Below are 17,220 nucleotides of genomic sequence, written 5' to 3'. Positions count from 1 at the left end.
CTCTAAAGGGCCCCTTTGGCAGTAAGAAACACATAGACTATTATGGAGATTGATTTTGGAATTTAGATGCACTGTTATTAATTGTGCTTAGCCGTGCATGTTCATATCCTTGAAAGTGATCTTTTGTTAAGGTTGTTATCATGGTGGTTGTGAGAGAGAGAGAAAACTCAGAACATCTTAAATCAAGGATTAGGGCGATAACTTAGCATAGAGAGCAGTCAGATACAAAATGAGAAGTTGAGCTGCATTTTGAGGGTTCTTGAGAGCCAGTAAGTGATGCTGCATTTGTTGTTGTTCTGTAAAGACTGGCGTGAACCCAGCTCTCATTATGGGCGCCAGGAGAAAGGCCTTGAGGAAGTACGCAAAGGAGGTCGGGAATGCAAACATGGCCAACGCGACTGCTCTCAAAGTGGTGAGTGGTCTCTTCTCTGATATTTCCCCTTCTGTCTTGATGGGCAGTGCAACCACCTTTAAAATGTCTGAATGAGGTTTTAACACAGTCTGAAATTCTTAAAGTTAAAAACTAAAACAAAAATCCTTTCTTCATTGAAGGCATATGGTAAAATCAGTTATAAGAATGCTCTGACCATACATAGTGATAAAAGACCAAGAGAACATGGTTTTAAAAATATAAAAATCACCTGATACATTGGTAAATATTACTATTAGTACTTTGCATAGAATGATAGGTGGGGGGGCGGTAAATGACAGCTTTTCCCCCCATTTAAGCTTTTGATAACTTGCAACTTGTCATATTAATGTTAATGTTGTTGGGTGCCATCAAGTCAGAACTGATCCATAGCTGATCCTCCAGCAGGTTTTCAGTAAGTCACATGGGAGGAGACTGCCCATCCTTCTACCATGGAGTAACTGGTGGATTCAAACCACATGCTTGTGGGATTGCAGTGCAGCTTCTTACCGCTAAGTCACCAGAGCTCCCTAATATTAATGGCACTGTATTAAAAGTTAGGGGCAAATAGAAACGACCACTAAGGAGAATGGGTTTTACTGGCCAAGAGGAAGAGAAGAAAATAAATAGAGCTAAAATAGAATGTTATGTTGTTGCTGTTATGTGCTGTTAGTCAGCTACAACTTATAGTGACCATATGAACAATGGATCTAAAACCTGTCCTATACTCACTATCTCTGACACACGTGAGCCCATTGCTATAGTCACTTTGTCAGTCCTTATTTCATTCTTTTGTAAGCCTGGGGTATGAAAAATATTTTATGAGTTATCTGGCCTAGTTGGTCACTTAAGAGAATAAGGGCAAATTCCAATAAATACTAAAAAAATCTTTCTGAAAGCTAAGAATGCATGTTGCTCATTGAACTGTGGCTTGCTTTAATCCTTTGCACAGGATGCAGAAGTTGATGGAGAAGATGGTACCAAGCCTGAAGAAGAGGATGATGAAATAAAATATCCCCCAATTGTCATCAAAAACACACTCCCTGAAGAAGTACAAAGATTTATGCCTCCAGGGGATAATATCCATACCATCATTCTGGACTTTACACAAGTCAATTTTATTGATTCTGTTGGAGTGAAAACTTTGGCAGGGGTGAGCATCATCCTGAATAAGTCATTCAGTATCTCTGTGCCTAGACCCAACATCAGTAAACAGGGGATTGAACTAGAATGCTAGTACAAAAGCTAAAAAACCATTTAATTCTTCTTTTTAGTTGTTTATCAACATTTAGTAATAGAAGATGTTTAAAATATCCAAAAGTGAAGAGTGGAATTTTTTAAATCTCCATATAACTGTGATACCTCTTCAGCAACGATCAGCTATTATCCATCTTGTTTCATTCTCATATGAACATGTGTGTCCTCTGTCTCTCTGACTAGTTTCCAACCCAGCCCAGTCATTCCATCACCCATATATATTCCAGTAAATAACTCTAGAAAAAAGAGGATATTTTTCATTTTGAAAACTGATTATCATAGTACATTTATTAGGTATAAAGTTTATAATGATTTCCTAGTATCTTTAATGTTCACTATCTGTAGGAAAAATCAAGAGAGATACAACATTCTTTTAGGTGATCAGCTCAAAAGTACATAATTATTGAAGTAGTCTAAGTGAATGAACTAGACCTTCCTTTATCTCTGAAAGACATACTAATAGGAAGAAATTTCATCTGGCTCAATCAAGAAAAACTAAACTTCATTTCAACATTATTACAGATTGTAAAAGAATATGGAGATGTCGGTATTTATGTATATTTAGCTGGATGCAGTGGTAAGTATATTTCTAGCTTGGGAAGAAGTTTAACAAATTGCTGTTGTTTCTCTCTAGCTAGCTAGCTCGCTCGTGCTCTCTCTCTCTCTCTCTCTCTCTATTTTTTTTTTAGTAGCTCCATTTGAAAAATATTTTCATTTCTGTGTTCAGTAAAAATAACATTACTGAAAATCACCCTTCATCCAGCTTTGAAACAAGCCACTTTATACCCTCATATCCCTGAGCTACTATTGTGTACTGTCAAGTCAGAACCCGACGTATGTGAGTTTTCAGCGGCAGTAACTCACATGGAAGGAGGCAGTCCATCTTTCTCTCACTGAGCAGCTGGTGGATTTGAACTGCATACTTTTGGATATTGCATACTGCAATTAATTGTGAGGAACTGCTAAGCTATATAATATATAACAATCAGTCAGGTGACTTTTTTCTATCCAATGGTTTTGGAATATTTTGCTTTTTTATGCTAAAGCAGTACTTAAAGATGAAATCTATATAAATATGCCACTTTTTACTTTGAGATTGATTCAGATTGACAGTACAAGTTAGTGCAGCCCCTATGGAGGGCATTCTGTCAGTATCTTTTTAAAATTATAAACATACCTGTTAATTAAGCAAATCCAGCAACCTGCTACCCTTGTTCAAAGTTACATGTGTTGGTTCATCTTCACAACATTGTCTATAAAAATAAGACTGGTATCAATTGAAACAAGTGTCAAACACAGAGTACCAGTTAAGTAAACCAGGGTAATCCCTACAATAGACTACCATGTAGTGACTTAAAAACAAGTAGAAAACAATCCAGAAGTGTGTGTAAGTGAAGATATGTTCATAGTCTATCTTTTGGGTAAGAAATTAGAATACTTTTTTGTTAATTTATATTTGCATTGCATATACTGGAAGAATAGGGAGTACAATTTAGTGGTAAGGAATTCTACTACCAATCAAAATCAAGTGGTTCAAATCCATCAGCTGCTCTGAGAAAAAAAGATGGGAAATCTCTTCCTGCGTATTTTATACCCTTTAAAAACTAGCTGGAGGGGCAAGTATGAGTCAGTTCTTACCTGACAACGCATAACAGCACAAGACATCAAAAAAAGCTTTCTAAGACTAGGAGTACCATATGGCGGGGACAGGAGTTGGAGTAAACCTTTTTGCTAAGTATCTTTCTATATTGCTTAGATACTCAAACTGTAACAGCGAGCTACATTATTTTTTATGCTCAAGTCTGACACTCAGAAGTGTGGCCTAATTTTCCTTTTTTTTTTTCTTTCTTTCTTTCTTTCTTTTATAGCACAAGTAGTGAATGACCTCACTCGAAATAATTTTTTCGAAAACCCTGCTTTGAAAGAGCTGCTGTTCTATAGCATTCATGATGCAGTCCTCGGCAGCCAACTCCGGGAGGCCCTGGCCGAACAAGAAGCCTTAGCTCTTCCCCCACAAGAAGACGCCGAGCCCAATGCCACTCCTGAGGCGTAGGGGAGAGACACGGCCTGCAATGAAGTTACAAGCCTTTTGTGAAATTACTCATTTACACTTTTCAAATACTAGACACTGGAATTGTTTCTGAGGCTAAAGACAAGTAGTGATGGCTTGATTTGGAGAGTGAATGATGCATAGCAAGATGTATCTTACTTGTGTGGGGTGGGGGGAGTGTGTTTAAATATTTCAAAGATAATGCAAATTGGCTTCTTGCCTGCTTCTATCATGCAGTGATGTTTCTGTAACGTTTTACTGTCTTTGCAAATCTAGCACAGAAGAATTTCTTCAAGTTCTTCAATCAGTAAGTGTGATGGTTGTTGTCACCTGGTAGCGATTCCTTATTTTTGTACTCATTCATTTGCAAACCTTCTGTCTTCAGGGTTAGCTAACAGAGGGGAGAAACCTTTTCCTTGATATTCTTGTTTCAAAATATCTTTTTATTTTAGATGCAGTAGTGTGTGGAAAATGGAAACATTGGATTCCGATCCCTCAGCAATTAGCCCGTGCTAACACATTAATGCATAACCTCCCAGGGCTCTTTCCAGTCATTTCCATGCCTTCTTAATGGAAATACTATCACACTGTCATAGTGTTCTGTGACTTCATTTTTCAGTAGTCTTCTAAGCATTTTTACCTCCTCTTATACCAATACCATAATCCAATGTCTACATTTCCTCCCCCCATTTTTACAGTTGATTTGTCTACCATTCTGTGACCATACTAGGTACTGGTTATGTTGCTTAAATCTATTTTAATCTTGCTCAGTTCCTTTATGCAGACATTGGCTCATTAAGGATACTGGGGCCATTGTCCTACAGAACCTGTTCTTGGGTTTGTGTAGGTGCTTTCTTGGTGTCTGGCTTGTTCCTTTGTTCTCTGAGCTACTTGCGGTCTTGAACTTGTATCTGAAGTCTTCACAGAATTGAGCTAAGCATTTTTGTCTAGAAGGTATCTTGTAGGCTTTATACTGTATCACATCAGAAAAGCACAAACTATGGTTGACCTTCCTTTAAGGAAGGACCACTAGATCAGCATACAACATCTAAACCCTTGGTGTACAGCGACCTCTTCCTTTGGTGACCAGTGAGTTATCTGTATGGTATTCCCTTGGTATTAAATGAATACCCATCACTTATTACCTAGTCATCTAGGGATTTTTAACATCAACTCAATCCTTGCCTAAATTGGCAGTTATATTAAGGTTAGTGGATTTCCACCCCCAAAACCCCCTCCATTTCTTTTGTATTTATTGATTGACATTCCTATGTAAATTAGTTTTTTCTCCTGAACTTGAGATATTTAAAATGAACCTCTTAGGGGGTGCTTAGTCATAGGGTTACAAAATTTAATGGGTGGAGGGAGGAGTGGGTAAAGGAAAGGGGAAAGATCTGGTGTGAAAAATAACGTGTAAAGGGAGCTCTGGTGGCCTAGTGGCAAGATGCTGCACTGCAATCCCAGAAGTACGTGGTTCAAATCCACCAGATATTCTGCTGGAGAAGGAGGGGACAACCTCCTCCTGTACCAGTCAGATCTGATTTGACGGTACACGTAAAAATAATACAATAAAAATTTTAAAAAAAGAAAAATAACGTGTAGGAACTTTGTAAGCAAACCAGTATAAAATAAAATAAAAAACACCACCAACCACATGCTAAAAAAATAAATACATCTCTCACTAGGAAGGCAAGTTGAATGCTTTATTATTTACCTTTAATTACTGACTTCTGAAGTAGGAAGTTGGTTTAAAAGTTGCCTGGAATGTTAACCATTTAGGTTTTCTAAGGTTTTTTCGCCCCACTATAAACTTATTATTCTGTCTTCTATTTTCATTCTTTGATAATCAAATTGTCCTAACCAAGGCCAGGAACCACTAGAAGTTTTATGGTTACGAATACTGAAGTAGGCTCATTTTCAATAAAGCCAGCCTCCACTCACTGCCATACAGGCAATTCCAACTCTCCATGGGGCTTTAAAGCCTGCAAATCCTAACAGCAGGAGAGCCCATCTTTCTCCCTTGGAGCAGCTGGTGTATTTGAACTATTGATAGTTTAGTTAGTAGGGCAACATGTAATATTCTATGTAACCCTCAAGTATAATTAAACATCTTCCTTATAGGAAATCCAGGACAGTTATCCATAAATTACTCATCCAATAAGCTTTAAGAATTATGGTTAAATGAAATGCTTCTTTTAGTCATTATTTGTAAGTGATACAGAGGCATGGAATGTTCAAGAGAAGACAGAGCCTTAAGCCCATATGTCATTGCAAGTTCTTGTATTTCTGATTATATAGGTGCAGGTATCAGCCGACCTGAGTATTATCTCCTCTTCCAAGAAAGACTTCCTTCTATGTTGTTGTTCTGTGCCGTGGAGTTGCTTGGCTCCTAGTGACCTTGTGTACAACAGCTTTGAACTCTGCTCTATCTTGAGCCAGTTTCATTATCTGCAACACACCTTACCCCTATTAACCCAGTCCCTGAGTCAATCCAGCTCATCCAGGGTCTCCTCCTCCTGCATTATCCCTCCACCTTTCCAAGCATGATGTTCTTTTCCAAGGACTAGTTCCTCTGGGCAACATGCCCAAAGTATGTGCAATACAGCTTCAAAATCCTTGCCTCCAAGAAGGAACTTGGTTTCACCCTCTCTAGGGTAAACCTGCTTGTTTTCTTAGCAGTCCATGGTATGTTCAAAACTCTTCTCCAGCACAAGTCAAAGGCATCAGTAATTCTTCTATCATCCTTAGTTATTGTCCAGCTCTCTGATGAATAACAACTGTGAAGACCATGGCTTGGATCAGGCACACCTTAGTCTCCAGATAGACATCGTTACCTCTCAGTTCTCTGGAGAGGTCACTGGCAGCGGATTTTCCCAATGCAATTTGTCTTGACTGCTGGAACCAAGAATGTTGATTGTGTAACCAAACATACTGAAATTGTTAACAATCTCAACCATTTATCATGGTGCTGTCAACTGGCCCAGTGGTGAGAATCTTTGTTTTTTTATGTAGTTCTTCAATCCATATTGAAGACTATAATCCTTAATCTTCTGCAGTCAATTCTTCAGGTTCTCCTCAGTTTCAGCAAGCAAGGCTGTGCCATCTGTGCAATGCAGGTTGTTGACGAGTCATTCTCCAATCCAATCCCAATGCCATGTTCCTCCTCATAAAGTCCAGCGTCCCAAAGTATCTCTTCTCCATCTAATTTGAAAGGTATGTAGATAGGATGCATCCCTGCCATACACCTTTCCTGGTTTTGAACCATGCAGTGTTTCTTTGCTCTGTTCTGATGACTGCCTCCTGGTCCAAGTTAAGTTTTACATAATCACAATCAAGTGTTCTGGGATTCTCATTCCTTTCAAGGTTAGCCACAGTTTTGCTGGGATCCACACAGTCAAATGCCTTTGCATAATCAATGAAACATAGACATTCCTCTGGTACTCTCTACTTTTAGCCAAGATCCATCTAACATTGGCTATAATGTCCCTAGTGCCACAGCCTCTTCTAAACCCAGCCTGCACCTCTGGCAGTTCTCTGTTGATGTACTGTTCCAGTCATTTTCAGATAATCTTCAGCAGGATCTTGCTTGCATGTGCTATTAATGATATTGTTTGATAATTTCCACACTCTGCTGAATCACGTTTGTTTTTTTGAATGGGAATAAATATGGATCTCTTCGAGTCAGCTGGCCAGGTAGTTGTCCTCAGATTTCTTAGCACAACCTGGTGAGCACATCTATGGCAGCATATTTGTTGAAATACGTCATCTGGTTTGCTGTCAACTCCTGGAGCTTTGTTTTTGCCAATTCCTTCAGAGTAGCTTGAACTTCTTCATTCATCACCATTGGCTCTTAATTATTTGTGGTTTCATGAAATTCTTCTATATCAGCCAATTGTTTTTGGTATAGTGGATTGTTATGTGCCGTTGATTCAGAACCAACTCACAGTAGACTCTCCAGTGAGTTTTCAGAGGCAATATATTGCACAGAAGAGTGCCTGTAGTTAATCCTTTCTGTTTACCAGTTGTCTTTAATAAAGAAAACATTTCCAGAAGAGGTCCAACTCCAGCAGAGTATTAACTTAGGTCTACTTGCAATCAAACTTCCAAAGTATTTTTTAAACACCTATCAAGTTTCTCAGTAACTTTTCTTATATAATCCAAAGTAAGTTCTTTTCTAATCTTTATCTAGATTTAGAGCCAAAGTAGATTTGCATCGGTTTTTGTTTTTTTTTTTGCATCGGTTTTTTTTTTTTGCCATCATCACACACAAGAACAGATACATCTGCATTCTGACATACTGCCTTCTGAAAGAGCATGTAGTCGTAGAACTTCCACTTAGCAACTTTTATAAAAAAAGAGCAAGCTTCCTTTGCCTCTACTATTTAAATAATTTAAAGACTTTATGCAATGGTATATTTCCTTGCATATTCTTCTTAACATCAATCTTAAATGCATTCTGCACAACAGTTGGATGGATACTCAAATCCTAGTTGTTGACAGGTTTAAAGTAGTGTACAGTAAAAGTAATTCATGTGTAGAACTCTTAATGCTTTGGACAGAATTCTACCATGTACATAAAAAAAGCACTTAGGTCTTATTGAAGATGGGATAATGTATTTTTTTAGCATGCATCTGAGAATTTGAGTGCATTCACAAAGTACCATTTTACCTATGTAAATATGTTGGGATATTTTACTTAAAATGATCGCACATGGTGAAAATTTTTCTGACCTTTTCTTACAATCAAGTTTTAATGCTACCTCCCAAGGAATTCATGTATAAGGCTATTCTAGAAACCCAGGTCTTATTGCTAGGTCTTTCTTGCTAGTGTTTTTCAGTCCTCATTTTGAGGAATTCATATTGCCCTACCAAATGGGCATATTTATAAAGCATAAGGATCAGATTAGCCATATTTTATAGCTCTATGAGAAAATCCTGTTTTCAGGCCTCACAGAGCAGTCCTTTCTCAAGTCCTGTACAGGATGATGTCTGTTTCCATGGAGAATTCAAAACTATGTGAGAACTTTTAGCTAGGGGCCTCCAAATGAGGAAACTCCCAGTGGAAGTCATGGACATTAGCTCTGTATGATCATATGGCAGCCAATAGTGGATCTCAACTGCCAATTTCAACTGCATTAGGACTAAGACGCAGTGAAGGCCATGGCTCCTCTTCAAACCCTGGGAGTAGATCATTTGTGATTTTCAACTAACAATAATAAAACATCTACTTCTTAATTTGATCTATACCCTTATCTGTGCCTCCCAGGGTGCTTTTTAAGAAATGGCATTGCTCTCATGTGTGCTTGAAAGAGGGAAGTAAATCTAGAGAATCAACCCTAGCGTGGATGGGTGTTTATGTGAGATGGGGAATGGGGTGGGGGTGGGGGTAGGGATGGGGGTGTGCCTTCATGTGGGGATAGAAGAGAGGGAGGGAGGGGCTGAGGTGAGGAAAGGCTTTATGTCTGCCCCTTCTGAAGACAGTAAACCAGTTTAAATTCTAAAATAAAACTTCTCGGTGTGAGCTTGTGTGCCTTTAGTGAGTGCAAAATGGTTGTTGGTTCTGTTTAGTGCACGTTTTCGAAATGCTTCTAGAATTCAGTATGTTTAGATTCTTCATAGTATGGTCTGAAAACTTAATTTCTTCAAATGGGCAGCCAACCAAACCACATGCAGTAGGGAACCTGCCTGTTTATTAGCTTGGGTTTAATCCAGTTGGAACATTTCAGCGATCTATGATGCCTCTCAGAAAGGCTTACTAGACTTTTCTTTAAATATTTTCTATGAAATGTATGAAGACCATTTCGCTTTTACGTACCAGATAAACCTCAGAAGCTTCATGGAAATAGAATTTTTAAGGGGAGCACTGGTGGCCTAGTGGCAAGGAGTTGCAACTACAATCCCAGAGGCGCACGGTTCAAATCCACCAGATGCTCTGCCGGGGAAGGAGGGACAATCCCCTCCTGTACCAGTCAGATCTGATTTGATGGTACACTCACACAAAAAAATAATAAAATAAAGTTTAAAAAAAATTAAAAAAGAAATAGAATTTTTAGTAAATCTAGTAATTTTTTTCAAGTGTTGAAAAGCAAAAATATACATGCTCTGTAAAGGGCCCCTGAATCATGAACCCCATATATGGCTTTATAAAATGCTCATAAACACAGTATACATAACATGCACATGTATTTTAGATGTCGTTTCCAGTGAATTATGTTCTTACATAGAATACACTATATTGATGTTGTATGAATATACTTGGGGAAAACCCATCTACATTTTTAATGAGAGACATAATTCATGATATATTTAATGTGTGACCAGTAAAGAGTTTTATTATGTAAGTGAAATGTCAAGGTAATTTGAAATAAACAATATGAATTGCCTCTAATTGGTTTACATGTATGTAACAAGATGGAAAAATACAAAGATTTCAAAAACAATGTTATACATGCCTACATTTATTTACTGAAAACATTATAAAGACATGTCTCATCAGTAATTTACTTTGAATATATTTTATTGTAAGCTTAATCTGGAAATGGTCTACTCCTCAAGAAAGAAATCAGAAGGTTTAAGGAAAATAAAATTTTACATAAATAACATTTTCTGCTTGGAAACTTTTAAGTATTTCAATTAATACTTAACAGCACTTCTGTGTTGTCAACTTTTTCTTTTATGAATTAAATATTTAACCAGCTCTCACAATTTTAGATTATTTATTTATGAATATGGAACTGCAATAAAAATGGTATGCTCAGGTCTCTGTTTTCAAAGGATACTGTGTCAGATGAGGGTTTCATGATGCTGACAAAAAAATTTTAACAGATCCTTTGAGAATTCTAACTACAACCTTTACTTTGGATATTCCTTACTATAAATCAGAGAAGTGTAACAGTTTTACCAAAACTTTCAATCATTAATTTACTGCATGAAAAGCAGCATTTCTCTGGATGAAGCCACTTCCACAAGCACATATATAAATTTTTCTTTGCTTTAGCTGCATCATTCTATTTTCATTAGAATCACCAATTCCTAGGTCTTATATTTATTCTATCTTAAAATATAAAATTACATATAACCAATTAGTATATTTTATAAATAGAAAAATTTACAAATAGGATAAATTCCTTTTGACCTATTCCCTACCACTGAGTAGTACATTCTTCTATCCTCCCTAGAAGAACCATTACTATCAATCTTATGTGAGTCCTTTTATTCACTTCTGTATGTTTTAACTATCAATGCTTCTTAAAATTTTCATGCAAAGGAAATTCTATCAGATGTTTCCTCCATTTTAAGCTGGCCCAAAGCTTTATTATTTATTCAACATGATAAGCCATTGAGAAAAGGCAACTTAATACACAGTACACATATTTGCCTACGCATCTGTCTAGATGTGCTACTTTTATGAGGAGCCAAAAGGAAAAAGAAGACTACTCGCACAGGTGGTAGAACTGACAAATCTGGACCAGTATCTCACTGAAGAAATTAGTTAAGAAAGGGGATTTTCTTAAATCCATGAGCTTAAAATTCATTAAGTCCACCTCAGTGGGTAGATGAGAATAATATAGATACAGCACCCATCATATTCCTTGAACATTTATGTGGTCTAAGTGAGCACTATGAAACCTTTAAAAGATAATGGATAAAGTCCACATACATTCTAATAACCTCTTCTGCCTAATGTCTTCTACTACAGACCCACCAGCCAATCCATGAGAGAAAGAGGAAATGGTCTAAAATTTCCATAATTTGAATACACAACTTAAAGGCTGCAAATCCTATGGGGCAGTTCTATTCTGTGCCACAGGTCACCATAAGAATTGACTCAAAAACAATTGAGTGTTTTGCTTTTACTGTATGTAGTATAGAGAAAGGACACCTGAAAAAAAGGATTTTTTTTTAAAACATTTATTTTTATGTGAAATGCTAACAAGTCCCTATAATGTTACTAATCGAATTAAAAGAAGGGTTTGCATAGAAAGCCTTCAGGCCTCAGTTATATGTCATGTATCGGGGAGTAGCACTGAATTTGGCATAGGACTTAATGACCTTATTTACAGCTTCCAAGAAATCCTTCTCGGTGGCAATTTTTCGTCGTGCTCTGATTGCAAACATGCCAGCTTCTGTGCAGACGCTTCTAATTTCAGCACCTTTTGGGAGTGGGGAAAAAAAAACCCACAACAAAACAAACAGGTTTAACAGAAACAGCCAGAATAGACAGAACAGCAAACATTAGCAAAACTTAATACCTACCAGTACTATTTGGACACAGCCGTGCTAGTAGTTCAAATCTGATATCTCTTTCAACACTCATTGAACGGGCATGAATCTTAAAGATGTGAGTCCGACCCTAAAAATAGTAAGAGTTGGCAGATAGTAAATTATAAAAATCATACGAAGAAAACATTTCAAGAACCCTCTTTCTAAAATGAAATCATTTTCTTACCTCTAGATCTGGTAAGCTAAATTCAATCTTTCTGTCTAACCTCCCTGGTCTCATCAGTGCTGGATCCAACGTATCAGGTCTGTTAGTGGCCATCAGCACTTTAATATTGCCACGAGGATCAAAACCATCCAGCTGATTGATCAGCTCCAACATCGTTCTCTGCACTTCATTGTCACCTCCAGCACCATCATCAAACCGAGCCCCTGAGGACATCAAAGACAAGTTAAGCTCTGCTGACACACTGTGCATCTTGTACATGACTTTTGGAGTCCCTAAACATCAGAAGGCTCAGCACAACAAAAGAATAACTCAGCAGCATTTGAGCGTAACCTGAAAGTTCTGTCAGTTTCAGATCATGCCTTCCAGGACACATCTCACTTCTGAGAAGATGGTATTTAAGAAAAGTCTATTTTACAAAAGCAAATTAGAAAGTGAATCTTTATTTTTAAAAGACTTCATCCAGAGGAGCTCTGGTGGCCTAGTGGCAAGGAGCTGCAACTACAATCCCAGAGGCGCACGGTTCAAATCCACCAGATGCTCTGCCGGGGAAGGAGGGGCAGTCTCCTCTTGTACCAGTCAGATCTGATTTGACAGTACACTCACAGAAAAATAATAAAATAAAATTTACAAAAAAAAAAGAAAAAGAAAAAAAAGACTTCATCCAAGATTCAATTAACATAGGCTCCTTTAGATATTTTTAAAATTTGCAGCGAGCTCTGGTGGCCTAGTGGCAAGAAGCTGCACTGCAATCCCACAGGTGCTTGGTTCAAATCCAGGAGATGCTCTACTGGAGAAGGAGGGACAATCTCCTCCTGCACAGTCAGATCTAATTTGCCGGTACACACATACAAAATAATAAAAAAAAAATTAAATAAAATTTGCTTTAATGAATTTTGTTACACAAATCAATCAAGAATTATCTTTTATTTAACACATATACACCTAGCTTAGGCAACAAGACAACATGCAAACTTTAGCACCATAATGCTGTTTAACTGTACGTAGAAAACTACATATTACAATTATTCATACTGCTCAGTTTCTTAAAACTGCCCTTATAAATTGGCTAAGTTCACAATACATAGATTTGCAGTATCACAGGAATTTGGACATACTAAAAAATGAGTAAAAAACAATATTTAAGGGCATCTAAAAGCAAATATAGGGAGCTCTGGTGAGTTAATGTAAGTAACTGCAATACCACCGCAAAAGTCCAAATCCAAATCCACCAGCTGTCCATGAAGAAAGATGGACAATCTCCTCCTAAACGATTTACTGCTTCTGAAAACATGCTGTATGTACAGCAGCTATGGATTAGCACACAGCTTGACAGCACACAACAACAAAAATTATTACGCTGAGACATACTACAAGAGTCAGTGCCTATAAAACAGGTGAGCAGCCCTGGTGGCAAGCCCCTGGCCACTAACAAAGGTGAGCAAGTACAATACGCTGGTTGTTCTGCAGGTGAAAGACGTGGCAGTCAGCTTCGGGAAAGACTGAAGGCCTCAAATGACAGGAGCAGTCTACTCTGTCCTATACGGTCACTATCAGTCAGAATTCACTCACAGCAATGGGATTTTTGGTTCGAGGGACAGTTTATAGTTTTTGTAGCCTATCATGTTTATTACTTCATTTACACCAATCAAAAAATTCATGAAATAACCATAGCAGGAAATCATGGCTCCTTTTTTTTTTTTTAAAGTTATCACTCCATTTTAAGACGAGTAGACCGACCAGGCTGCTCCTTGGGAGGCAAGGATTCCGAAGCTTCGTCTGACATACTTTGGACATGTTGCAAGGTGTGACCAGTCCTTCGAGGGTGGAGGGACAATGCAAGAGAGGAAGACCCTCGATGAGATGGATTAATTCAGTGACAGGTAATGGGGGGTAGGTGTGTCACAGACAGTAAGACTGGCACAAGACAGAGCAGGGTTTAGGGCTGTTGTACATAGGGTTGCTATGAGTCACAAGCGACTTGATGGCACCTGACAACAACAACAAACTAAAGCTCAGAATGGAAGTAAAACAATAACAGTTAATACTGTATTTCATTAAGTCTTTGAAGCCAGCAATAACATTACTTGCTGTATACTAAGGAAGCCATCGCCTCATCTATATGAGATCAGACAACACTTTAAAACAAAGATGAAAATGTAAGGCCACAGGGACATTAATTAATGGAACAATTGGAATACACTGTGAAGAATGTGACTAATACCACCAAACAATTTATACAGAAATTACTGGATGAGAAAGTAAACATGTAAAACGTCACTGAAAAAACAGTAAAAAATTATTTAAAAAATAAAGTACAAAGATAAAGTATTTGCCTTTGAGAAATGGCAATATTATGGGGTTTGGTGGGTTTTTTTTTTAATGTTTATATATCCTTACCGTTTCTCCAAATCTATAGTTCCAATGTGTCAGAACTCATTAAAGGATGGGAACTAAAATTCTGTGTATGAGTAGTCTATCAGAACTCTTCACATATTACTTGTCTTCACATATTACTTGAGAAGTCTCAAGAAACCCAAATCAAGAGTTGTTCTCTAAAATATTATTCATACCTCCAATAGCATCAATTTCATCAAAGAATATAAGACAGGCTTTTTTGGTTCTGGCCATTTCAAAGAGCTCACGAACCATTCGAGCACCCTAATGAGAAAAAAGAATTTCATTTCGAGTGGGTTTATTTTAATTTTCAAAAATACAGAAAAAAGTTAATTTCAAATTTGTCAATATTCTTAGTTGTATTCTTAACCATTATAAACCTTAAGCTTTTAAAGTAAAATACTGAACTTAGTGAACAAATTAATCCTATTGACTTCAAAACAGTATTAATTTCATGACCACCGATCTACTAAATAGCAAATGAATGGCTAAGACCTAAGGAGGTTAAATTAAATAAAATAAAGACCCCACTCTAATCCACAAAACTTGAGAAAAGTTTCCTCAGGAAACTGAGGAAATAAAATCACCTAATTTATCACTTGAAAGTAAAGAAGTGTATCTCAGTTCATAGTTAAAATTCCTGTTTTAAATTTACTAATCATTACTAAGTTTCAAATATAGCAATAAATATATATATATTCCTAGACTTATTCTGTAACAATATATGGGTATATACAAGTCTGTATTTGTGTATATATCCACAGTTATCTGTAGATAATCTATGTTTCATCTTTCATGTTAAGAACATAAAACACTGCTATGAAGTCAAACTTCTGAATTAATTTCTGAACATTTGAGTATTTGTCCTGCAAACCAGATCTGCAGAAAATGTCATCCCACTGCGTACGAATTAAGAATTCAAAGTACTCGTCACTAGGCAGTCTCTGAGTTATAAGCAAAATTCATTCCATGTCTTTCAGTGGAAATTATAAGTGAGTCCAAACAGGTGCCTACAGTTCTTAGTACAAGAAAGGCATAAAGCCTTTTCAATTATTTAAAAGCTGCAGGTGCAGCAAGTGATTATGCTGAAAACTTTGTTGTATGTGGCACTGGTTCAACTATATCAAGAGAATACAGAATTGCCATTTTCATTTCATCCATACTTATAAATCTTTGAGAACGGTACATATTCTTTGATTATGATAAATTTACTTTACCTCACCAACGTACTTCTGTACAAGTTCAGATCCAATAACGCGAATAAAGCAAGCATCCGTCCTATTAGCAACTGCTCGAGCACAGAGTGTCTTGCCTGTACCTGGTGGACCGAAGAGAAGCACACCCTTGGGAGGCTCAATGCCAAGGTTAACAAACCTCTCTGGCTGTGATGGAGACACAATTCTTACTTGTTACTTCTGAGTTACCTCCATTATTCACTCTTTACAATTTTTTTCTCTGATTTAAAAAAGCACAAGGTTTAAGCAGCAAAAGTATTATCTGGTGGTTAATATTGGTGCCTTCCATTATCTTCAAAAGTTTGAATAAGTTAAACCCACTTTTCTCTTAATGTCATTAGAACAGATGGCTTCATTTAAAATAACCTGTTAACATATTTAAAATACTGCTAAAAGGTTAGCTACACTTAAGAGCATTTTTTGTCACTCTGTTTAGAGTGACAGCAGGGTGACAGTTTGTTTTTCACATGGCTTTTCCATCCTTTTTTTTAGGTCTTCTATAAATTACCAATTGTCTACAGTCCCACTACCCTACACTCCACTCTCTCAAAATGGGTCATTAAAGAAATTATAACATTTTAAACCTAATACATGGGCAATTTCAGGACACAGTACCCAAAAGATTGTTATTTTTTTAAGAAAAGACATTAGAAATGCAACAGATGAAGTCACTCACATGAAGAAGTGGGGTTTCAACTACTTCTCGTAGTTTCTCAATCTGTTCCTTACAGCCACCAACATCACTGTACGTGACATCAGGTTTTTCCTCCACCTAAGAGGGCAGTGAACATGTACATATATTCACAGCTTTCTGACATTCAGTTCATTTACCCAGAAGAGGAGACCCACTAGCTTAAAAAAATAAATAAATAAAAATAGGGCTTAAAGTAACTTAAAAATTTTAATAAAAGTCAATAGACTGTCTAATGTCCTAGAACCAGTTGGTAAATTACCCATTATAATGCAAAAAAAGCTCACTGTCATCAATGCAGAACCAAGATACAGCTGACTACCCCAGAGGGTCTTATGTTGTTCTTGTATGTACCATCAGGGTAAAACCAACTCATAGTTGACCCTCCAGCTTTTTCAGAGGCAGTGAATCACATGGGAGGAGATTGCCCTCTTTCTCTCCCCTGCAGCAGTTAGTGGATTCAAACTATGTGCCTTGGGAATGGCAGCCTTACTCCTTACCACTGAGCCACCAGAGTTCCTATTGAGGCTGTAAATCCTACAGGGAGGAGGCTGTCCATCTTCGTCTCAGAGCTACTATGAGCAAACCACAAGCCAGATGCCATCTCTGAGTTAGCAGCACAACTCTATAGACTATGTCAGCTGAACTCCCATTAGAGCAAGAGACAAGCAAATAAAGACTAACACTTTCTCATATATAAAAAGTTTACAAATTTTCATCAACTGTGATATTATA

General features: G+C 37.3%; 2 protein-coding genes across 3 annotated transcripts in view; one reads left to right on the top strand and one right to left on the bottom strand.

Annotated features, from left to right (window-relative positions):
- Positions 1–3,881, top strand: part of SLC26A5 (solute carrier family 26 (anion exchanger), member 5) — a 39,995-nt gene extending 36,114 nt beyond the window's left edge. For both annotated transcript variants that reach the window (XM_006882608.1, XM_006882607.1), the window contains 4 exons: positions 305–412; positions 1,362–1,562; positions 2,189–2,243; positions 3,535–3,881. In XM_006882608.1, coding sequence (XP_006882670.1) covers positions 305–412; positions 1,362–1,562; positions 2,189–2,243; positions 3,535–3,719 — 549 coding nt within the window. In that variant the 3' untranslated portion in view covers positions 3,720–3,881. The remainder of the gene's footprint in view (positions 1–304; positions 413–1,361; positions 1,563–2,188; positions 2,244–3,534) is intronic.
- Positions 3,882–11,599: 7,718 nt separating this feature from the next.
- Positions 11,600–17,220, bottom strand: part of PSMC2 (proteasome (prosome, macropain) 26S subunit, ATPase, 2) — a 33,647-nt gene continuing 28,026 nt past the window's right edge. The window contains exons 7-12 of the mRNA XM_006882606.1: positions 16,471–16,566; positions 15,777–15,941; positions 14,736–14,823; positions 12,166–12,368; positions 11,973–12,069; positions 11,600–11,869 (exon numbers count right to left, since the gene is read on the bottom strand). Of these exons, the coding sequence (XP_006882668.1) occupies positions 11,712–11,869; positions 11,973–12,069; positions 12,166–12,368; positions 14,736–14,823; positions 15,777–15,941; positions 16,471–16,566 (807 nt within the window). The 3' untranslated portion in view covers positions 11,600–11,711. The remainder of the gene's footprint in view (positions 11,870–11,972; positions 12,070–12,165; positions 12,369–14,735; positions 14,824–15,776; positions 15,942–16,470; positions 16,567–17,220) is intronic.

Source organism: Elephantulus edwardii, unplaced genomic scaffold, assembly GCF_000299155.1.
Source record: "Elephantulus edwardii isolate Elephantulus edwardi_28Jun2011 unplaced genomic scaffold, EleEdw1.0 scaffold00022, whole genome shotgun sequence".
Taxonomy (NCBI): Eukaryota; Metazoa; Chordata; class Mammalia; order Macroscelidea; family Macroscelididae; genus Elephantulus; species Elephantulus edwardii.
Note: the sequence above shows the minus strand (reverse complement) of the source record. Positions and strands in the feature narration are given on the sequence as shown.